Genomic DNA, 23,878 nt, shown 5'->3' with positions numbered 1-23,878 from the left:
AGCAAGACTGGAATCCCTATCGGCCCAGTTGGGCCTCCTAGAAAACTGAAAACTACTCTTCCAAGATACGGTCAATAGTCTGATTCACTCAACTTTTGGAACCATCCTCCAAAAGCAGCCATCCAGGGCTCTGTCCCCCTCTTCCCACTGTTCTTACTACAACTGGCTTGTTAACAGCCTCTTCACGCTCTGTGGCTTCTGCTTGTATCGGGGCTTTTACTGCCTCGTGCCTTCTACTTTCTTCCGCATCGCTCTCCATGTCTCAGACTCCCAAGAACAAGAATCTCTGTCTCATACAGATCAGCCCTGGCTGATACAGGCCTGTACAGATACAGGCACAGCTGGGAAGTATAGGCTGTTGGTTGGCCTGCAGAGGCTTATCTTGGCGGTCATAACCACCCCTAGTTCAGAGATGCTGACGAAAGGAAACCCCCAAAAGGAAGTTGTGGATGTCACAGACTCTCAGAGGGGACCAGTATGACCAGCAGACACCTGGCATGACCTGCCTAGTAAAAGACACTCCCCTAAGCAGATTTCAAAGTTCTGTATGTGGCGGGTTACGACTATTTCTCAATAAGGCTTATTCTACAGGCATCTAGTTGGAGCTTACTTAAGACTCTAACTCAGTGTTACTCAAATTTCAGTGTGCATCAGAATCACCTGAAGGGCTTGTTAAAACGGATTGCAGGCCCTACTCCCAGAGTCTCTGATTCAGTAGCTCTGGATGTGATGCCTATGAATTTGCATTTCTTTTTTGTTTTTTGGGGTTTTTTTGCATTACGCGGGCCTCTCACTGTTGTGGCCTCTCCCGATGCGGAGCACAGGCTCCGGACGCGCAGACCCAGCAGCCATGGCTCACGGGCCCAGCCGCTCCGCGGCATGTGGGATCTTCCCGGACCGGGGCACGAACCTGTGTCCCCTGCATCGGCAGGTGGACTCTCAACCACTGCGCCACCAGGGAAGCCCTGAATTTGCATTTCTAACAGGTTCCCAGGTGATGCTAAAGTTGCTGTTCTCAGGACCGCACATTGAGAACCACTGGCCAAATCAATGGTTTTAAGACTAGGTATCTTAAAACAAGACAAACTTCTATTTGCTGCCATCTGTTATTTTTGTTACATACAGATATAGGGATCTAAGTACTTCAAAAATAAGTATTTTAAAGTGCCTATGGATTTTTAATTAAATTAACCAAAGCTATATTACAGAACATACATTTTCAGCCTTCGATATAACTTTATAAGCTAAGTATGACAAGGTATGCATTTGTTCTCTGACATTTGGGGACCCGCTGATCTAAACCAGTGGTTCTCAACTGGGGTCAATTCTGCCGCCCAGCGAACTTCTGACAACGTCTGGAAACATTTGTATTTGTCAGAACCGGGAGAAGGGAGGGTTGCTGCTGGCGTCCAGTGAGTAGAGGCAGGGATGCTAGTAAAACACACAGTAACGCACAGGTAGCCCCTGACACCAAAGAATTATTGGATGCAAAATCAATAGCAGTGCTGCGGCTAAGAAATGCTGCTCTAACACTTATTTAGAAAGTGAGAATCCAGCACGGCCAGGAGTCCTCAATGGTGGAAAAGCAGAGCTACACGAGCCCATGAACGCAAATAAATCCCCTGGCATCAAACAAGAGCCGTCATAACCGAAACCCAAGAGGAAGCAATCGGAGTGAGGTACCACGAACAGGTGGCAGGGCCCGTGGGAGCCCCACGAGGATGAACGGGGCCAACTACTGATTTTTGGCTTTTTTGAGATCTGACTTGAAAGTGAAAGCGGAACTCGAGTATATTTCTGAATACATCGGGATCTGCAGGGAAAAGGAGGCATAAATGTACCCACAGAAAATGCACAGTCCTGTCTTCAGAGACATATATCTCAACAATGTACATACCTAAACCCTTTCTTAAAGAAAGATTTTTTCCAAAATCCACGTACCCTCTTTAAGACCAGCAGAGTGAAAAAAAGATCCTAAACCCATTTGTGGAGACAGCCGATACTGGATTCAAGAGCTCTGACCAGAGAAAACATCAAAACAGGTATCTTGCACAGAGCCAGGAAAAGATGCAAAGTAGAAGTGCTTCTCTGGGGACTTACCTGATGGTGCAGTGGTTAAGAGGTTAAGAATCCACCTGCCAATGCAGGGAACACGGGTTCGAGCCCTGGTCTGGAAAGATCCCACATGCCGCAGAGCAACTAAGCCTGTGTGCGCCACAACTACTGAGCCTACGCTCTAGAGCGCAAGCCACAACTACTGAGCCTGTGTGCCGCAACTACTGAAGCCCGTGCGCCTAGAGCCCGTGCTCCGCGACAAGAGAAACCACGGCAACGAGAAGCCCGCATACCGCAATGAAGAGTAGCTCCCCGCTCCCCGCAACTAAGGAAAGCCCGCGCCCAGCAATGAGGACCCAGACACAGAGGACACAGACAAAAATAAATAAATAAATTTATTTTTAAAGAAAAGAAGTACTTCTTTGGGGCTATTCAGATAATATATATCCAAGTAATCTATGACTATGGACACATAACCAGATTGTCATATCAGAGCATTCAGCACAGTTCACTGCAACACCCCTCACAACAGTAACCATAACTAAGACTTGAGGACTTACTCTATGCCAGACACTATTTAAAATATTTTATATGGAATGTCTCATTTAATTTTCAAAACAAATCTAAAGGTAGGTTCTATTATTATACCCATTCTATGGATGAAAAAAGTGAGGCACCGAGAGGTTACATAACTTGCCCATAGTTAGTAGTTTTAGGATTCTAACCCAGGCAGACTGATCCCATAACACAGAGGAAGCCTCTAAGAGAGTGGGAAGTATAAAATGTCTGCAAAGATATTTAAAAAGAAAAAAAAAAAGCCATCCCTGAATTTCAGGCTAACTATACCACAAGCATGACTCTCCAGAATATGAAAGTATGGAGCCCTACTCCGATGGGTAGAGAAACTGTTTATTCCCAGAGAACACAGAGCCTGCCAAAAAGGACCCGAGTGTGAAGGCTTCCTGCACACACAGCATTGCTGACAACACTTGTTCAGTTCCACGGACAACCTGCGCGTATCTGATGTAAAGACAGACGCTTCATTAAGTCTCTGCAGTGAGAACTCTCAAACGGGAGGATGCTTAAGAAACTCTAAGTGACAAAGTGCTAACAGCCTCTCCTTTGCTCCAGTTGCTCTGTTAAGAAGCAACACTGGACAGGAAGGATTGGACCGACTTCTTGCATCCAGGCCTTGTGGAGAAAGAGAAATATTGACAGAGAGACCTACCAGGTTCCTCGCAGAGACCACTTAGAGGACTGTAAACTGATGAAGGGTTAAGGGCTACTGGAGCTTCAGAAGTTTGTTTTCTAGAGAGAACTGTTGAAACGGAAACCGAACTTCACAGGTAACTCACCAATGATAAATTTTGAGGGGGTAAAAGTTCTGATAAGGAATACGACACCCAGGAGATTGCGATGGAGACAGCCGCACAAGCCGAGTGCCCAATGAACTAAGCCTTTCCCTGCAGGCTGGTTCTGATTTCCATCAGCACAGGCAGTGCCCCTGATTCAGTGAACTAAGTTGTACAAAAAGTTTCCCCAGACTGCAACATTTTTGCTACCTCAAGGATGCAGGCGAAAATAGAAACCGGCTCCTGGAGACTTAAAGGAAAAAGGGCTGAAATGTTCCAAGTGCCAAAATGATCTGTCCAAGAACCACAAGTACTTCTCTCCAGGTCTCGGTTTCATTCTCATGCCTAGGAGGGATGATCCAATCTTCTTTTGGCTGCCAGTGACAACCGATTTCAGACAGATGAATTCAGGAAACCGAAAATGCCCACTGGTAACACCTAACCAACCAGCTGGACTTCACCAGCCATATTTTAGCTCAGATTGACCAGGAGAGTGTTGCTGGGCTCCTCAGGCCTGGGAGTCAGGAATCAAACTGCAGAGAAACTGTCTTAAAAGAGACTTTGCAAGACTTCGGAAATCTCAGTAACTTCCCTACTTCTGGTTCTATTTTTTCCCTTGTCTGTTCCACACTGGGACTGAGAATGTAACTCTGAAAACGGAAGGGGTCCTACGTGCTTGTTTTCTGACGAACCTCATCCCACCTGCCAGTCTTGGAAAGAAAGATAACCACAGGCAACAGGGTACCCAAGGGCAGCACTGAAAGGAGAGAAATGCAGGCTGAACACTCGAGGGACTCACCAAGGAAGACGGGGCTGCAGGAGGAGCTGCTCGTGGGAGGAGAGCCCAAGGGTCCTCGTGACCTGGACACACCCCCTCAGGGGTGGGAAGACAGGGAAAGGGTGAGGTAGTGGGAAGAGAAGCAAGAACTACTCTGCAGGTGTAGGTGGGGTGGGGAAGGACCATGCCACTTAAGAGATGGATGTTAGCTACACAGGTGAAGTCAATTGCCTTCAGAACTGCCTGAGAGAAAAAGCAATGTCTCCTTTCCTTATGATACTAAAATATCTTCTGAGACACCAGACGAGCTGTACATGCACACTGGCTTAGGGTTCTTCTTAGCTACACTTCATCCAATGAAAGTGCCATGGGCCTTATCAGTTGCACATCTGCTCAACTACCATTTACCAGAGCCTCAAGGACCCAAGGTAAGAAAGTCTTGAGACCAGAGCAAAGACCAAAGATCTAAATTGTATAATGCAGTCTCACATCGAGCTGGGGTGCAGCCACGAAAAAGCTGTGGCTGATTCAGCAGGAGCCAGGGCCGAGCAAGACCCGGGACTCCAGAACCCACCAGCAAACACCAGAGCCACAGGACTCCTTGCCTGCAAATATACTCCAGTAGAAGACAATGTCGCATCCACCCAGGCAGACTTAAAAGGGCCCTAAACTGCAAGGACAAAGTTTGCCTTGGGAGCTAGTGTCCAAGGAGTCCTTGCCTAAGAAATATAAGGACCTGAAAAAAGAGAACCAGCCATTCTGCTAAGCAGACCTTTCTAAAGACAATAAAATTAATGAGGTGGGGGAATTATTCTCTATTGAGACGTCCTGAATAACTATCAGGTGAAAAATACATCCTTTAAAAAGTCTGTCAGGCAGCAATTCCACTGCCAGGAATTTATCCAAGAAAAATAAAAGTGAGGATGTGTCACTTATAAGGCAAAATACTGGAAGGAACCTAACTATCTCATTATAAGTGTTAGATAAATTATGGTATGCTTCTCAAGTGGGCTAATAGAGTGCCAGGCAGAAATTCAAAACATTATATATATAATATATATATAATATATATTATATATATGTATTATATATTATATGTATTTTATATAATATATATATAATTGTCATGGAAAGCTTTGACCTCAAAAAGTAAAATTTAAAAGTAGGTTACAAGATAGGATTCAGGATTCCATTTTAAAAACATCATATAGTTTATGTATGTTAGCATAGAAAAATTTTTTCCAATGATTACATCCAAATTGATAGGACTAGATGATGCTTCAGTTTTACTATCTTATATTTTATAACTTTTTAGTAATGCAAATAGCATAGATACTTTCAAAATTTTAAAAACAAGAAGAAAACTTTTTTTTTTTTTTTTTAAGAAGAAAACTTTTACTTGGCCAGAGCAACGTGCAGCTGGTACTCTTCACTTGGCCGACTGCACCCACATCCATGTTTCCTACAGAGTCTGGAGAACAGATTCTGTGATGCCACACACTGCATTCCCCCCTTCAAGTGGCACAATCCACAAAAGCCCATTAAAGACTCTGAGAAAGTCTGTTTAATTCAGTTTTTAACAGTGTTTGCCAAACATTTGTAATCCCAAAACACCTACAGCTTAAAAGCCTCACTGGTAAAGTAGGATGGGTCCAAAGCAAGGCGATCAGAACAGTGAAAAGTCTGAAAGCAATGTCCTCCAAGGATTAAGATTTGTAGGAAGTGAGCATATTTCGCCTGAGGACTAAAAGACCAAGGAAAAACATAACTGTCCTCAAATACCTGACCCGCACTCATGTAGGAGGGAGCAAAATTGTCCTATGATGTTCCAGTAGCCTACATTACAGTGAATTCAGAGAAGTTACTGAGAAGCAGGTTCCAGCCTGAACTAAGAAAGGGCTTTCTGGGATTCTTGCTTTTCCCATCACCAGAAACACTGAAGCAGAAAGTGGATACTCAGCTATCAGGGATGCTACAGAAGCAACTTCTCATAGGCTAGAGTGCATGGTTAGATGGCTACCAAGAGTCCTCCAGCCTCAAGATCTTCTGGGCAGCAATCAAGGGGGGCCAGGGCTGAAGAAACTTCCCCAGAGTCAGCTTAAGCCAATCTGTCCACACCAGATCCTGTCTGGAGGACACGCCTACTCATCCCAGTCGATGCCCGTAAATGTCTCCTGAGACCCCAAAGCCCAGGGATCAGCAGGAACGGACACACCTGCCTCCTCAGTGGGAACTCAGCACATTCATCCCAAACCCTTGCCACAGGCTGGAGATGCTCTAAGCACAGTTCAGGGCATTTGTACAGCCCTGCTTCTACTTCTAAGAAGACTTGCTGTGCACCCAGTGTGTCTAAAGAGACAAAGATACCTGCTGGCAAAGGTTCATCGAGAGATAATGTTTTCAAAAAAGAAAAATTCTCTCCCAAACAACCAAGATGAAGGAAAGGACCCAGTGGGTGAAAGTGAACAGACTTTTATGTAAACACACACACACACACACACACACACACCCCCCACCCCAAGCATCCTTCCTTCCTCCCTTTATTGTACCCCTCTTTTCTCAAAGAGTTGGGGAAAGTGATAGAGAGAGAGACAGACAGACAGAGACAGAAAGAGACAGAGAGAGAGAGAGAGAGAGAGAGAAATAGGGCACAGGAAGATTTAGAAACAATAGGCCCCATATATACCAATCCAAATCCTGTATTCTGTTCAAAGACAACAAGCTTTTTAGAAAGGGGGAGAGTTCTATCCTTCATCAGATTTTAGTTGCATTTTCAATCTACTTTAACAAAAGATATTAACAGCGTTTCTAATGAAATGAAACATAAAGGTGTTACAGTAACCTTTCACCAAAGCCTTTCTGTTTTGTTTTCTCTGTACCTATTTTACGACTATGAAAAATGAGTTCTTCCAATTCATGGCACATTCTAGTTAGATTTCCCGGGTCCTCCTTGTCCAAAATGCCCCCTTCCCAGGGTGCCTAAATCCCAGAGGCTGGAAAGGACTATCTTTTTAAGAACAATGAAAAGTTACACCAAGGCTGGTGTATGTTCAATAGCTTCTTGCCCAAGGTCATTTGACTCACCTAACCCAACTACAGAAGAAACTGGGGCAGATGAGAAAGTAGAATGTAAATGCAGCTCAGGTAACAAGTTCAAGTTGGCCAGAACTGTCTCCTGGAAACATGTGCCCAGAGCCATAGCCTGCCTCCAACCCCTACCCAGAGGTCAGCGGGAGCTGACTCCAGTTCTGAGTTGGGGAAAATTCTGAAGTACTCAAATACGGATTATTTTATTTTGAGTTTCCCAGAACTTTTGCCAGCACCCTTGGCAACAATGTGTGCTCTCTGATACCTACTCCTGAAGATTGTTTCAATGTTGTTGCTGTTTTCTAAAGCTCAATTTTCTCATCATGTAACTTCACCCAGGCGCTTTGAAAATTACCTATGCACTGAATTGTAAGTGATCCTTAAAAGTTGAGGCTCCTACAGTTCCACAAAGAGAACTGTTCAAATTACCCAACAACTGGTACAAGCCTCCTGCAGAGGGAAGTAAACCCGGAGGCCTAGAACAATGATTTTCCAATAGCATTCTTCGGAAGCCACTGCAATCTACAAACATCTGATGTGGATTTCATTCTTACTTCTATTCTAACTGCTGGGACAAAACACAAACACATGATTTGATGTTACACCAAATTTAACTTACTGGAGATAACAATGAGGTAAGCTTTGCTGTCAGGATACCCCACTTTTGTGCAGAACTCAGGATAAAGTGTCTCCTGACATCTCTATTTCCTTGGAAAGCATCCCGAGGTTGCAAAAGTAGCTATTTTAAAAACTGTGACATTTGTACTACTTAAAGGGTAAATAGGGAGTCTCTCTATACTAAGGAGCCAAAACCAAATCCAATCTCCCCTCTATTTCTAAGTTATGTTCATCAAAACAGCCTCCCACACATCACTGATTGGGTTTATACTCATATTTTGGATTTTAACTATAAATTTGCAAAACACACTTACACTCCTAAAATAGCACTATTTTATTGGTCCCATGGAAAATTATGTGTTTTAAAAGGGTACAACTGATTTTTTTAAAAAGAAGTCTAGAAACCATCGGCTACGGTTGATGTCACCTGAAAGTCACTGCAAAATGTAATTTCCAGAGTGAATATTTGTCTGAGAAGTGACTGTGCCGTGGGTCGCGCTGCTGAATCAAGTTAGGTATGAGAGACAGGGGAATTAGGAAAATACTAAACAGACTAGCCACAAAAAAGGAGCATGGCCTCGCGTAAAAGCACAACGCTTTCCGTGTCAGAGACTGAGGTTTAAACTAATTCCTGATCATGTGGGCCAGATGCTTACAAAACTTTTAGGTGAGAGGTATTCCCTTTTTAATGCATTTTTTAAAAATAAACAGGTAGGAGTAGAGTTTATACTTTAATGAAAGACAGCACTGCCACCAAAATATTTTAAGGATACATGTTACCCCAAATAACGTTCTTTTACTTTTCCTCGTCTTAAAGTTAACTTAGTTATTCCAATCAAGCCGAATCCAGGTGCTCAAAAGTTATAAATAAATAGCCAAACAAGAGAAAATACATTAAAGAGATTCAGGTTAACTTTTCAAAAGAAAATAAATGAAGGATGGATCAAGTGTTTTCAAGGGAACCGGTGAACAAACTGACATGGTTACATTTACATGCCATTCCTCGACATGCTCAGTCTAATAAGAGAGTCCTGCTTCTGCCCCCTTTTAAGAGGGATGTGGAAGAACAAAGGGTTGGCAAAGATGATTGAACCCAAATTCCAAAGTGAAACAGGAAAAACAAAGCTGAGACCAGGAACAGATCTACACAATTCAGAGGCACTGTTCTGGAGAGAGAGACACATTCCTCTCCCGCAGACAAGCAACAGCAGAAGCGTGGGTGGAGGACCTTGCTTTCCCCTGACAACATTTTTCTTTCAACCATTAGTCCTCAAAAAAAAAAAAAAAGGCCAGGCAATACCAAATTGCCTGGATCACACATGCATTGCTGGTAGGACTACACAATGATTCAGCCATTCTGGAAAATGGAAAATGACGGCTTCTAAAAAAAAAGGCAATTCCTATACAAACCCACAATTATACTCTTTGGCATTTCAAAGGGAGAAATGGAGATTTATTTTCACACCAAAATCTATAAACGGGCTTCCCTGGTGGCGCAGTGGTTGAGTCTGCCTGCCGATGCAGGGTACACAGGTTCGTGCCCTGGTCTGGGAAGATCTCACATGCCGCGGAGCGGCTGGGCCCGTGAGCCATGGCCGCTGAGCCTGCGCGTCCGGAGCCTGTGCTCCGCAACGGGAGAGGCCACAACAGTGAGAGGCCAGCGTACCGCAAAAAAAAAAAAAAAGAAAAAAAAAGTCCAGGTACTACAAAACTTGGGTGGAGATTCAACTGGCAAATGGGAGGAAGGACTGAGAGTCTAGGGAACACAATCTCTTCCTGATGACATCCCCTAAAGACAACAGAGAAAGGCCGTACAGCAAAGGATGACATGGTGCCAGTGTGTGGCTTGCGGCAGACCTGCCCACAACTTAGATAAAAGGTACAGGCCGGGGACTTCCCTGGTGGTCCGGTGGTTAAGACTCCGTGCTCCCACTGCAGGGGGCACGGGTTCGAGCCCTAGTTGGGGAACTAAGATCCCACATGCCGAGCAGCACGGCCAAAAAAAAAAGTCCCCAAAACGTACAGGCCAAAGAACTGTCCGCCAAGAGGACACTCCAATGACAGAGAGCCTGTTCTAGTCTGTTCCATGTTCCCTTTAACTGTTCCCAAAGGCACCAGCTTGGACCTGTTCCATCCCAGTTTCCCAAACTATGGTCAGTAGGGTCTCTGGCCGTATAAGTTTGAGAAAGACAGTATACTTCCGCTCATTCTGAGAAATCTACTACGCACAAAGGTGTACTAAAGGCTCTGAATCAAAGCCATGCAGTGAAGACGCTGGTTTATCTTTGTTTACCACTTGACTGTCAAACTTGGTTTCCCCCCGAACATCGATTTCTGATTTCACTAGACCAGCACATACCTTAGGAATTTGGGATCTCATCAGTTGCACTCCATCCAGCTTAAAAGGTACCATAAACTATAAGTAATTATTGGCCTTAGAGTGAACTAAGCTCAATCCCTCAATAAAGGCAGTGAATACTTGGGCATGGAAAGAACAGGCATTTTCGGTGCCACTGAAAAAACAGAATGCACAACCCTTCGGTTCCTTCTGCTTTATCATCTGTTGGGAGTTCATCATGTACTAGGCACTGTGCTAAGCAGTGTTAAGATACATCCCAGTTAATCTACAAAGAAACCATGTACAAATAGAAGGTCTGTTTCATTAGAGAAAGGAATTGAGGCTGAACAACGTTATCAAGTGGCTAGGCTGCAGTGTGAACTGGGCATGACTCAAGGTCCAAGGCCTTAACCGCTGAGTCCTACTGCCTCCCTAAAAGAGGGGAGGATAAAGTTCATGTGATGGTCATGAGAAACAGGTGGTGGGAAGAGACCTGTTGAACCCGTCCCAACTTTCACCTGATCCCAATTGCAAGAAAAAGAATCAGCTTTAAGCCCAGCCATTCTCCACCCGTACCCCTTGCTCCAGCTGTACTTAGTATTTGCCTTTAACGTGCTAAGCTCTCTCTGGCTTCCAGGCATATTCTGTTTCCTTTGTCTATAACATGTCTCTGCTCTCTTCCCTTAGTAACTCTTATTCATCCATTGGGTGTCCGTTTACCTTTGCCTTCTTTCTGGAAGTCTTCCCTGACCCTCAGGCCTGAGTCAGGGGTTCCTCCCATGTGCCCCCAATCATCTTGCTCACAGCACACCTCACAGCTCTGCCTCTAGAGATGTTTACCTCCCAACTCGACTCTGAGCTCTGAATCCCATGAAGTCAGAATCTACGTCCATCTTGTACATCTGGCACATGGGAGAGTCTCAACAAGGGTAGAACCAAGCAATGTACAATGTTATCCATCAATCAGTCAAATCCACACAAGGGAGCACTAATCCTTCTAAAGTCCAAATCTTCCTGAAAGTTTGCAACCACTGAACAAGCCAAAGGATATTTTCTTTCTATTTTGAGCATAATGGGGAAGTGGACAGGCTCTGAGTGAGACAGATCTGGGTTCATTCAACTCCCGGCTCTGTCATTCATTAGTTGGATGACCTGAAACAAGTTCCTTTAGCCTCTCCAAATCTCAGTTCCCCCAAATACAGATGTAAATAGTGCCTACCGCAGAGGGCTGCTGCTGGAGCGAATACGGCAATGCATAATCAAGTGTCCAACAGAGCCTGCTGAATGAACATCAGCTCTTAGGACCATGAGAAGGAAGATGAAGATAAACCCTCTACAAAAGATAAGCTAGAAATAGCATAAAGTCTCAAAGTGTGAAAAGAAGGAACCAAGTCCTATATAACACACTCCCAGCTTTATAAGGAAGGATACTAAGAGCACGCGGGGCAGGGGGGGTGGGGGCGGGGCACTTAGGGAAAAGGAACAAGAAATAAAAATCAGAACAGAAATACTGATTTAAGCCAATTCAGGTATACCCTATTTTACTGAACTGACAGCCAAAAGAAAGTCAGAAATGCAAATTATAAGGAAATTCCCAATGTTTTAATTTAAGTAAATGAATTTCTCTGAATTCAGAAACTCGAAAATCAAAGACTTAAAAAGGTTAATTCGTAGACCATCCTGCTCAAACCTGAAGCTTGTCAAACCTTGAATATTTCTATTAACAATTCCTGCCCCTGCAAGTAAGGAACAGGCAAGACAAGTTTACCCCAAGCCACTAGAAACTGCTCAGATTCCAGATTTGGGGAGATAAATGCTTAAATTCAAATACATTTGTAATTTGGTTACAACCTTAATCAACTCCAGCTGACGTTAAGAGCCCCACCCCCCCCCCACCCCCGACAACATCTTAACAGTAAGTACCAATCATAACTATTCTTTAATGGTGCCAACTTTATGACACTGGACATGTAAATTTGTCTTTGCAGTTTTAACTTTGCCAATTTTACTCATGGCATGGGTTTATGAATACTACTTTGATGAATAGTGTCCATACCAAATAACACCACATACCATGTTAGACTGTTGCAGGAAACCTACTTGATATTTAAATTGTATAAAGGTGAATCCGTCTTGTGAAGATTTACTGTAAACGTATAAAACAACAAATGGCAGAAACAAAATTTCTTCTCTGCACTACCACTGCCAAAACATACCTCTATCCTGTGGCTGAACAACAATAAGTAAAACATACTTTAAGGAAATTTACTCTTTATTAAAACTAAATAAAGCAGAATGATGACACCCATCATTTCTGCTATTGGTAACCTTAATGCTGCAGTCTGTGTGAACACATTTCATTGCAGGGCAAAAGTCACTCAATCACGTTTTTCCACTTCAATTTCTCTGCCATCCTGATTTGTACACAGAGAGATAGAAGTCATCCATCAATAGCACAATCTTCCATCCACAGGGGAAGGCAGTCAGATACTTTAAAAGATTCTCAAGACAGATGGTATCAGAAAGATACTTCAAACTCTGTGGCAACTTCAACTGAAGAAACAGAATATTAAAAATATTCTCTTTTAATGACATATGCTTGGGATTTATTTTAAAATACTCCAGAAGTGTGAGGCGGGGGAAACGGTGATGAGATAAAACAATATTGTCAAAATGCTGAAAACTGTTGAAGCTGGATGAAAGGTATATAAAGTTCAATACACTGTTCTCTACTTTTGCATATGTTTAAAATTTTCTAATGGTAAAAAGATGAAACCGAATATTTTCTCCAACAAAAACACAAACAAGGTATATTTACCTAAGCTTAAATTAAGGTTTGCCACAGTTTCAACACAGAAACCACTAAAACACCACAAAAGGCTTTTCACCTCTCTAAAGGTACAACTCAGGCACTGACAACTCCCTAGCAATCCTGTGCTCAACAAGGGCCAGTCCCTCAGCCCCCCAGCAACTCTTCTCACAAGCTAGAGGGAGGAGCCGGCATTTCCCTCCCAAACACCAAAAGCAATTTAAAAAGACAAATGTTTTCTTCGCCTTCTCAGACCATCACCCAGAGATGGCTGCCGATATAACATTTGAGAAAATTTAATAATTATACTGACATAGGAGGAGTTTAAAAATTTCATCTCAAGTCCTCACAAATAACATCAGATAATCAGACACAACAAAGATAATAAGTAAGCCCCCTTTAACATCCAACTTTGAATAACTTGAAAACGGTCTCTAGGAGATGACCTAGATGTGGGTGACTTTTTACAACATTAAGACAGACAATTTTTAAAAACTTCAGTCTCTAAAATTTAAATTAACCCTACTTTTAACTTTCAGTGGACAAATATTCCAACTAACCTAGGACAAAATGGGCATCAGAACTTTCGAACAAAATATAAAACACAGAACCAGTGCTGCATGAAAACTAGGCAATCAAAACAATAGAGGGGAAAAACATTTTTACTTCCCAACTTTGTTTTTAAGAAAAACGTTAATACTTACCAGCACTTTGTTTTCAACTTTGTCTCCCTTCACTTCCAACTTTACTTTCTTCTTCAATGCAATCTTTATCTTTCTGCCAATAACATCCTTTATGCTTTCTGAAAGAAAGGAATACTTTTGTTATATTCTTTTATTAATAAGAGAAAAGCATTGGGGAGGATAGCATTTGAAGGAGCATTTTTGGTTGTTTTTATTTTTTATTGTCTTTTTTCTTTTTAGTTTTCTTTTTTTTTTTGTTTGTTTGTTGTTGTTGCTTGTTTTAACAAGCCTGATAGTTACTGGTCACCAAGTATTCGATGAACGCCTACTTTGTGCCTTGGACCGTGTGCTCAGATGCTGAGGCAAATATAAAAGCATATAATACCAGTCCATGCAAGGCATGATATAATCTTGCTGGGCAAAGAGGACAAGCACACACAAAGAAAAAAAAAGTCAGGCAGTAGCACAGAGCACTATATTGCAGGCACTATATTGCAGGCAGGCAGACCATAAGCACAACAGGAATTTATAAAATCCCTTGGCTGGTTACCTCTGGCCCCCAGCAGATCTGTGTTCATGACAGTGCCATATACGTATTATCATTTTCCAGGAGTGCCTTGACATGAAGGTTGGGAAATATGGCAAAGAACCAGAACCGGCCCAAACAATTCAGTCAGGGTGCTCCTGGCCATCTGTCCTTTCAAAATCTTCATACCACCGCATCCCTGAAGAGTGGTCAAAGGCAGAATTGAGAGAGAAGGGGAGAGTTGAAAAGTTGGATGGTAGCGGGAAGGCCCTTCTGGGACTCCCGTGAGGACCCCAAACTGAACAGGTCCCAAATCAAAGTCACTATTTTCCCTGCTCCTCCTCTGGCCCTTAATGAAGTTAGAAATCTTGTTTATCTCCAACTCCATTCTCTCAGGGAGCCAGTCACCTCCTCTCCTAGGACCACCTCCTAACAGCTCCTGACCCGTGGACTTGATCCTGCATTCAGGGCCTCAGAATCTCTCACCGAGACTAAGCCTACCACCTCCAACCTATCAGCCCCTGTACCACACCTCCCCCAGAACTAAAGCGACCCTTCCAAAGCCACAGATCTGATCGTGTCCCTCTTGCTCTATGAGTCACAGTCATTTTTGAATGAACCCAAACCTTGCAGCAGGCCACTCAAGGCCTTTCACACTTTTCCAGCTTAACTTCTCAGCACACACCCACTTATCTCTATCCTCTCTATCCTTTACACCCCTAGGATCCTGTATATATTATTCTCTTTCCTGGGCTGCACTTCCCTTATTCTCCTGCTGGTTAGATTCTACCTTCCTTCAAAACATAGCAAACTCCTTTATACTCCCACCACTCTGAAATGTGTATTATAATCATTTTGGTTTATTCATATATTCAACAAATATACCTAGTGTGCCAACTACTCTACTAGATGCCGGGCTAGAGATGACCCCTGCCTTCCACAAGTGCTTACCATCTAGTGGATGATTGTAAGCCACTAGATGGATTGACGTCACTCGATGAATTTGCACTCACTACCGTGAGATCATGGACAAGAAGATACATGAAGGTTTCAGGGAGGAGGGGACCCTTGAGCTGAAGCTTGAAGGAGGAGGAAATAGACCACTGGTTTCCAAAGCACAGTGCACAATACAATCCATTGGGGTGCAGGAAGAAAACAGAATTTACTTCTATTTGCAATGTGTTTCAGTTTATGTTTTAGATTACACACACTAAATGAAGTATGCATGCAGCTTAACAAATAAATATATGCTTACTAAGGGGTGATCAAAATATTCTTATTGGAAACCCACCACAAAGAGTTTAGAGCCACTCAGATAAGAAGAGTGAAGGAGGGGAGGATAGGGCAGTGCCAGCAAAGAGAAGGGCATGGGAACAAGAAAAAGTACAGTTTGTCCAGGGAACAGCAATGAGGTGGAATGTTGGCCGGGGTGTGGGGGATAGGTCGGGGAGCTCATTACACAGGGAGTTCTCTAAGCAGCTCCTATCTTATCAGAACTCAAAACGGGTACAGGCTGCTCGTCCCTCCCCTAAAAAGAACTGTGGGAAATGAGCATCTGAAAGTGATTTAAGAATACATACACAAAGAAAAAGATGGGTAAGTTATATACCCATAGGTCAAAAGTAGCTATCTTGGAGTGGTAACATGGGTGGCATATATTCTCATTCTTCTCTGCATTTAAATTTTTTAAATAAAAAGCCTGTATTACGTTAATAATCAGAAAGATACACAACACATTTTTTAAATGCCTTGGGGGATTAGCTTCAGGGACTATATTGAAGTTTTCACGTGGTTGCCATTTTGAACTGATGAGAGCAGAACTCCTGCAAGCACTTGAAATTAGAGACTAAAGCAGATGCAGGAATTTCCCCTAGCCCAGGCCAATTAGACCATTTAAAGGCCCAGAAAAATCATATTGGGCCTATCACAAAAACATTTGTCCTTTGTTTGAAAGATATGTGAGATGGGCAGGACTCGATAAACACAAAAATTCCATTTCTAGATAAGGGTTAAATTCAACTTTTAAAATATACCAAAGGATTTATTTTGAGGACCATCAGTATAAACCAGGTACCTTATTTCCATCCTATCCTTCATCGCCCTTTTTCCTGGGTAATTACCTAAACTTTTCACCACCAGGCTCAAGGACAACTAATTAAAAACTCTGCCACCTTCTTTAGTTATCCTTATCTCCTGGCCAGTGAGGCAAACCCGCCCCTAAATTCTCTTTCTCAGGACCTCTGGAGGCATCTTCAGAGGTTCTGGGTGTTTGTTTCCTTCCTGGAAGGGTGTTGGAAAGATCTCAGCCTCCCAGAACTGGATGGACCACTCACTCCCAGTGGACTCTACAGGGTTGGGGAGAGAAGAGGCATGATTGGGGGGGAAGTGGGGGTAGACTTAATACCCTAAATTTGGTAGTTAGGTTTATTTTAATTCAACAAAAGCAGAAGCTTCTATCTTCCATACAAGCCTAGCAACAGCTTCTTTACATCTAGTTTCACCTGCTGAGCTAACAGTCACTAATGCAAGAGCACACACAAACTCCTCCAAAGTATTACTGCTAGAAGGTGAAACAGAGGGGCAAATTCCTCAGATGCAGATGAATGGGCGGTTAGAACTCTTGTCATCACCGATTAAACGTCTTTCTGAGCTGTAGGCTGTGTAGTGTGCCAAGGATGGGACAGTAAGGAATACAGGTCACTGGGGCTCAAAACACACACGCACACAGAAACACATACCTTGTTACAATACAACATGCTACACACACACGCGCGCTTAAACGCTTGGTTTTCCGAACACTCTTCCCCCCAAACCTCATTTGAGCTCTGCCATTTTAACCATCCACTTAATTAAGTTAAACCCCAAGACAAAATATTCACCACTCCCCCAAAAAGAACCCTCAAGGGACTCAAACAATGGGTCACCTTGCATAGGGTACCACACACAGGTTCCCTAAGAGATCCGGGATGGGGAGAATCGGTAGGTTAATCATTACTGAAATAAGGTTTTTATCATTAACCCTCAATTTCCTGGCCCGAGTTTGCGTCAGTCCTGTAACCCTTTCGCTCCCAGTTCGCTAGGCGAAGCCACGCCTTGCTAGGCTCAGTCATTATACCGGACTAGCGCCCCCCTCCCCCAAGTCTGTACGTCACAGGGGCACCTCCCGCCGGTTATTTCCTGGGGTCAGGGTGGTCCTGGCACGTGCCGGAGGCGACCCACTGTGCGCTCGCCAGCCGTCCCGGTGCTGGGCTTTCCCGGACTTCCCGAGTTGAGGACACTGGGCTGGGCGCTGTGAAGGATTCTCCTCGCTTCCAGAACTCCCCAGACCCTGGCAGACCGCCCCCTTCCTCCGCCAACCTGGACCCCCGGTCGTGGCGGAAGGAGGCGCCTGGGGGGTGTCCCAGCGGCGCAGCAGAGTGCGCTCCCGGGTCTCCCGATTCCTCCCCGCGCCGGCCCTCTCGGGACTCGGCTTTGCAAGCGGTCAGATGGGAACAAACTTCCCGGCGCCCCCCAGCGACCCTGCCCGACACCACTCCGACCCCAGGGGCGCCGGGACTTCGCGGGACGCACGGGAGGGCAGAGGTGGGAAGGGCGGGGGAGGTGAGGGGGACGCAGAGGGGGAGGTGAAGGGGACGCAGAGGCAGAAGGAAAATCAACCACAGCGCGACTCTTACCTATCAATTCCCTGGGCACCTCAGAGCTCTCCTCGGTCATGGTGGCCTTCTAGGTGCGGGGGTGCTGCAGGTCCAACTCTGATTTACAGCTCCCCACCCTACCCTGAACCCCTCAATTTCTTAGAGGCAGATGCAGCTTGCAAATGGGAATAGGCAAGAAAGCGGGGGCGGAGATAGAATTTTGCCGCGCCCCCCGCCCCACCGAAAAAAAAAAAGAGTTGCAAATCCGAGGTGGGTTTGCGGCTGCTGCTACATGACGCCTCCTTGCAGTTCCTGGCGGCGGAACGGAGACCCGGCAAGATTGGGAGCGGGCGCGGGGCGGCTGCGGCTCGCGGCTCCCGGCGGCGCTGCTCCGGCTGCTGGCAGCTCCCGCCCGGTTCCGGCGTCGCACCTACGGCCCTAGGTGAAGGCGGAAGGCGTGGGGAGAGGCGGGGAGAGCGGCGCGGGGCGGGGGACTAGGGTTTCCTCGCGCTCCTGCCGGGCTTCATCGGGGCGGGGGCAGCTTCGGCGCTCCTCCTCCTGCTTTTCCTCCTCCTCCTCCTCCTGCTCTCCTCCTCCAGCGTTTCCTCCTCACCTCGCGAGACCCGGCCTCCCGCGCCCAGGCTCACGTTCCCCGGCGTGGGGCGCCCAGCCCGGAGGCACGCGGCGCGGGGCGGCGGCGGGCACGGTGCCCCTCCTGGCAGCCTCCCTCCCGAACCGCCGAAGCCCTGCGTCTGGAGAGGGGGCGAGAGAGCCCGGGAGCCATCTGCTGGCTGCTGGGGAGGACAGCCGGGTGGGCCTCGGCTGCCCGATTCCCCGTCCCCACCTCCCGGCGGGCCGAGGGCGCCAGGGGATGGGAGGCTGCAGGCTCGCGCAGATTCCGCAGACCAGTCTGCACGGAAACCGGGTCTTTCTGGGAGACCTTCTGCGCTCTTTCCTTTTTCATCCCTCCCCGTGACTGCTGACGTTTCCTCAACGTTATTAATTTTCCATTTCTGGGGAGCAGGAGCTAGACGAAACCTGTAAACACTAACCATATGGTAAAAAAAACACTTTTTTGTATGCTCAGCGGGCGCGCCGCCGCCGCCGTTTCCCATCTCAGACACTCGAAGTGGGAGAGCGCCCGGAAAATGCCTTTCACCCGCTGCGGAACCTCCTTTAATCCCAGCGCATATTCGGGCAGCTGAGCGTAATTCACAAAGGCCAGAATAAGCCTGCTGATAGGTCTGACTGACCTGGCCCAACTCCCTCCTACTTTCCCTGGGCTCCACCCCCGGAGAGACAACTTCTGGGCAACTTCTCGCCTCAACTGCTGCATCAGTGCCTGGCGGCTGGGAATGCCTGTCGAATCAGGTTCTGTTTCTAAAGGACGGAAGGAGGGGAGGGAGAAAAGGAAAGGGAATCCTACGCGTTGATGGTCTAGTTTTAAACACTGCCGTCGACCTTGGATCCCCAAGAATCATCTTCAGTCTCTCCGCCAGGCGTTACCGTTAAGGCATTTACCAATCTGGCCCCTTCGCACTCTTACAACCTGACTCTCCAAAACTATTTGCTATTTGCTTTTCCCTTCCTTTTAAGGGTATCTGATTCTTACCTATGCTTTCAATTCCAGCCCAATGTGTACCTTCTTTGTGAAGATTTTCCAGGGTTTTTCAGATCACTGTGATCCCTCTCTTCAAAACCGCTAGAATATATTGCCTGAAACACTATTTTCCAAGCCCAACCACACAGTGCCTTGTTTCATTACTTGTGTATTTGTATAGTTTTACTACTTAACTCTTGCTTTGTTCCCTGAGTTTGTGTCTGCCCAACTAGACTGTGGGCGATTTAAGGGCGAGAGTTTATCTCAGACTTTTGAACCTCTTCAGCAGATTTGTGCAAAATAGGTGTTCCGTAAACATTTGTTAATTTATTGGTTTTAGAGCTTTGGACCTCAGACTCCCTACTGTTTCTCAGATGTTGGCGATTCATTGAAGATAGACCTGTCCTTTACGCATTAAATATCTTTTTATGCAATAAATGGAAATTAACATCTCAAAACCATCTTCCATTCAACTGTGTGTGTTAAGAGGATTTTTCTGGCACTTACCAATGAAGTTTCAGAAATTGCCCTGAAGTTTCCACACCATGTGGTAACTCGTGAAAATAAAGACAAAACTTTTTTTCCCCCTTGGCCTGGGGTGGTCAGAAGAATAAAGAACAGGCTGTATGGCATTCCTGTAATTCAGTGCTCCCTGGTGCCTTTTAAAGGAAGCTGGGGTTTCAATGAAGAATCAAGTTTTTTCACTGGAGCAGGATCCTGATTGACTCCTACACCTCTGAAGGCATGGATTCAAATGAATCTCCTATATTAATGCTCAAAAATGACTGATTTTGGAAATGAAAATCATTTCCTTCTTGGGAGCAAAACTCAAGTATGTTTCAGAATAGCAAGCAGAGAACTCAAAGGAGCACTGTTTATAACACTGTAAACCCCAACAAGTGGTAAATGTCCCCAGCACAGGACAACCGAGGAGTCAGCTTAGAGAATGCATTTTGAATTCTGAAATGTGCACTTGTTGCCTGGAATCTGCCCACCCCCTCCAATGCTGCAGTCTTTCCTCAGCATCTCTGCCCTCCAACTTCCATGCTTTTAAGTTTACCCCTGCCATTGTGCTCTTGATTAAGAGAGTGATTAAACCACTACCTGAAACTAATTGCCACTATAAATGTGATTACCTACAGCTTCATCTAACATGTATATATGTGGCTTTAAGTCTTATAACTAGCTCTGATGAACTGAAACCTATTAGTCAGAAAGGAAGAGAAAACCGGCTTTTCAGGGAATATCTACTGCACCTGAACTTTTAAAATGTTAAACACAATCGCAACAAATTTAACACATACCCAGAAACAAAATTATTTTGGAAAACTATACATGGACTTTTATTTTTAGTTCCAAGGTATACATTCATATCTCTATTGTATATTTTGTAGTGCATTATGGTGAGAAAATGTGCTCTGAATTTAAAAATCTGCTGAAAATACTTAATGTCTATAATGGTCTAACATACTCTCATTAGAACCGTATCATATAGGGACTTCCCTGGTGGTGCAGTGGATAGGAGTCTGCACTCCCAATGCAGGGGGCCTGGGTTCGATCTCTGGTCAGGGAACTAGATCCCACATGCATGCTGCAACTAAGACCCAGTGCAAACAAATAAAAGTTATTTTAAAAAAGAACCATATCGTATAATGATTAAACCCATGGAGACAAAATAAAAATTAAGAAATCAGCAAGCTAACAACAGTAAAAAAAAAAAATTCCACTGTTTACCCAAATCCATTTCTGATCTTGCCTACTGCCTTAAGAACTGGTTTTAAAACTGGAAGATATTCAGTTATGTGGGAACCAATGACATTTCCACTCCCCAAGTAGTGACTTGCAGACTAACTTCCCACCCTTAGCAACTACTGTCGGTCTGGGGTCTGCTTAATGAGGTGTGTGTTTCTCAGCTGGGTTAATTAGACCTTTCAGGGAAAGTACACAATGAAATACTAAGCTTATAAACACCTCTAGGAAAAAATTAGTTTATCTCTGATTAGAAGACAGTGAGAGGTAAATGTCTATTGGACAATATGCCTTTAAAGTATTTACAAGTGATATTATATTAGATTTGCTTGAAAAATAATCCATGGGAGAGGAGGGTGTTTGTGGAGTGGGGTGAGGGACTGAGTAGGGATACACATGAAACAAGAGGGGCCCTGTACTGATTTTTGTTGTAGCTGGATAATGGGGTACATGGGAATTCATTGCTCTCACGTTTAAGTGTGTTTGAAATTTTCAGTCATCATCATAATCAGAGCAAATCCTCAACAGATATGACCAAGAGACGAGGAAAGTCAACTCAGTCATTAATGCAGAAAGTATCTATTTGAGTGTGCCATTATCAGAGCTCATAGTACAATTGTTTTCCATATTCAGAACACTTGAACAGAGCACTTCAACAGATGCGATAGTGCTGTGATTCAAAGAAGCAATTGTGGGCTTCCCTGGTGGTGCAGTGGTTGAGAGTCCGCCTGCCGATATAGGGGACACGGGTTCGTGCCCCGGTCCGGGAGGATCCCACATGCCGTGGAGCGGCTGGGCCCGTGAGCCATGGCCGCCGAGCCTGCGTGTTTGGAGCCTGTGCTCCGCAATGGGAGAGACCACAATAGTGAGAGGCCTGAGAGGCCTGCGTACCACAAAAAAAAAAGAAAAAAAGAAGCAATTGTTTTCACTTTAATGATAATGAAATCAGAATGCATTTCATAATTGTTGTAGACAATTAACATCATGCTTCTCATACCCCACCCCCAACACAAATACAAAATATGCTATCAGATCACTGGTGCATCTAACAACTGATGACCTCTGACAAATAAGGAGATAAGGATTTAGCATATTTGAGTTACCCAGTGACCCCTTAGGTTAAAAGGTGTACTTACTATAACTTTATCACAACTGGGCATAAGTTCAGATTTGTGGGGTAACTTGCTCAAAGTTGCAAGGGTTGAACCTAGATTTGAGATCTCCAGGCCAAAGTTCATTTTACTACGCCACTTCACCAGCCCCTTGGTCTGTATTCCATGGAAAGTGTAAAGATAGCCAAGGTTGGGCTCCACCCACCCACAAGGAGCTCCACCTCTAGAAGGAAAATGAAGGTGACCTTCGATTGCCCTGCAACTAGTCCGGTGCTGACCCCGCAGTAGGTGGCGAGCTAGTTAAATCTAACTGAGCAATTTTAGAAAACAATAAGATAAATGAAAAATGTGCAGGACTTCCCTGGTGGCGCAGTGGTTAAGAATCCACCTGCCAATGTGGGGGACATGGGTTCGATACCTGGTCAGGGAAGATGCCACATGCTGGGGAGCAACTAAGCCCGTGAGCTTCAACTACTGAAGCCCGCACACTCTAGGGCCTGCGTGCAACAAGTGCAGCCACTGCGAGTGATGAGAAGCCTGCCCCCGCTCGCTGCAACTAGAGACAGCCCACACGCAGCAACGAAGACCCAATGCAGCCAAAAAAGAAAAAGAAAAATGTGCTAGTTAGGTGCAAAATGATGTGTTCAGTATATGCTGTAGAAATTCATGGAGGTGGTGGGGAGAGAGCGCTAAAAGGAGGAGAGGTGTTTGATAATGTCACTCAACAAATGTGAGGGCAGCACTGACTATTCGCCAGAGGATATAGTGGTGAATTACACAGACGCTTCATGGAACCCCAAGAAACAGTCTGGGGGGCGGGGGCGGGGAGAGACAGAGAGAGAGGCAATTACTATAAGTGCGGATGTGGAGAAAAACAGAATTATGGAAATGAGAGGGCTGGGGGGGGAGGAGAGAAAGGGAGTGAAAATGTTCCTGGTAGCAGGAACAGCATGTGTACAGGCCAGAAGACAAGATAAAAACGTTGAGAAACTGAAATAAATTCAGTGGTTTTTTTGGCTGCGTGGGGTCTTACTTGCGGCAAGTGGGCTCTTTGTTGCGGCGCGTGGGCTTCTCTCTAGTTGTGGTGCACAGGCTCCAGAGCACAGGGGCTCTGTAGTTGGCAGCATGCAGGCTCTCTAGTTGAGGTGCGCAGGCTTAGTTACCCCAGGGCATGTGGAATCTTAGTTCCCTGACCAGGGATGTGAACCCTCATCCCCTGCATTGTAAGGCAGATTCAGTTACCACTGGGCCTCCAGGGAAGTCCCAATTCAGTGGGTTTTAATCAATAGAGATGGAGTAGGAACAGAAGCTTAAAAAAAAAAAAAAAGGACCGTACCATGCAGGACTTCATGAACCACTAAATGAGCTTGAATTTCCCAAAGAGCAAAGGGCAATTCTTGAGAGATTTTGAGTAAGGCAGTATCACACCAGATTTTCCTGTTTAGAAAGATTACATAGTTGGAATAATTAAAAAGACTGGAAGGGAGGCCAGAGTATTCGAAGTAGAGAAGTTAGGAGGCTGTTGCAATGGTGAAG

At 45.0% G+C, this 23,878-nt stretch overlaps 2 protein-coding genes across 11 annotated transcripts in view; one reads left to right on the top strand and one right to left on the bottom strand.

Moving 5' to 3' along the window:
- Nucleotides 1-18,501, bottom strand: part of CARMIL1 (capping protein regulator and myosin 1 linker 1) — a 317,492-nt gene extending 298,991 nt beyond the window's left edge. For 4 of the 10 annotated variants that reach the window (XM_067752167.1, XM_067752164.1, XM_067752166.1 and 1 more), the window contains exons 1-2: nucleotides 17,921-18,501; nucleotides 13,742-13,839 (exon numbers count right to left, since the gene is read on the bottom strand). In XM_067752167.1, the coding sequence (XP_067608268.1) occupies nucleotides 13,742-13,839; nucleotides 17,921-17,960 (138 nt within the window). In that variant the 5' untranslated portion in view covers nucleotides 17,961-18,501. The remainder of the gene's footprint in view (nucleotides 1-13,741; nucleotides 13,840-17,920) is intronic. The other 6 variants (XM_067752157.1, XM_067752159.1, XM_067752163.1 and 3 more) reach the window with 3 other exon arrangements.
- Nucleotides 1-23,878, top strand: part of LOC137231652 (cytidine monophosphate-N-acetylneuraminic acid hydroxylase) — a 262,440-nt gene that overhangs the window by 86,944 nt on the left and 151,618 nt on the right. The window lies entirely within an intron of this gene.

This window comes from Pseudorca crassidens, chromosome 10 (genome assembly GCF_039906515.1).
Source record: "Pseudorca crassidens isolate mPseCra1 chromosome 10, mPseCra1.hap1, whole genome shotgun sequence".
Lineage (NCBI taxonomy): Eukaryota > Metazoa > Chordata > Mammalia > Artiodactyla > Delphinidae > Pseudorca > Pseudorca crassidens.
This window is presented reverse-complemented; position numbering and strand designations above follow the sequence as displayed.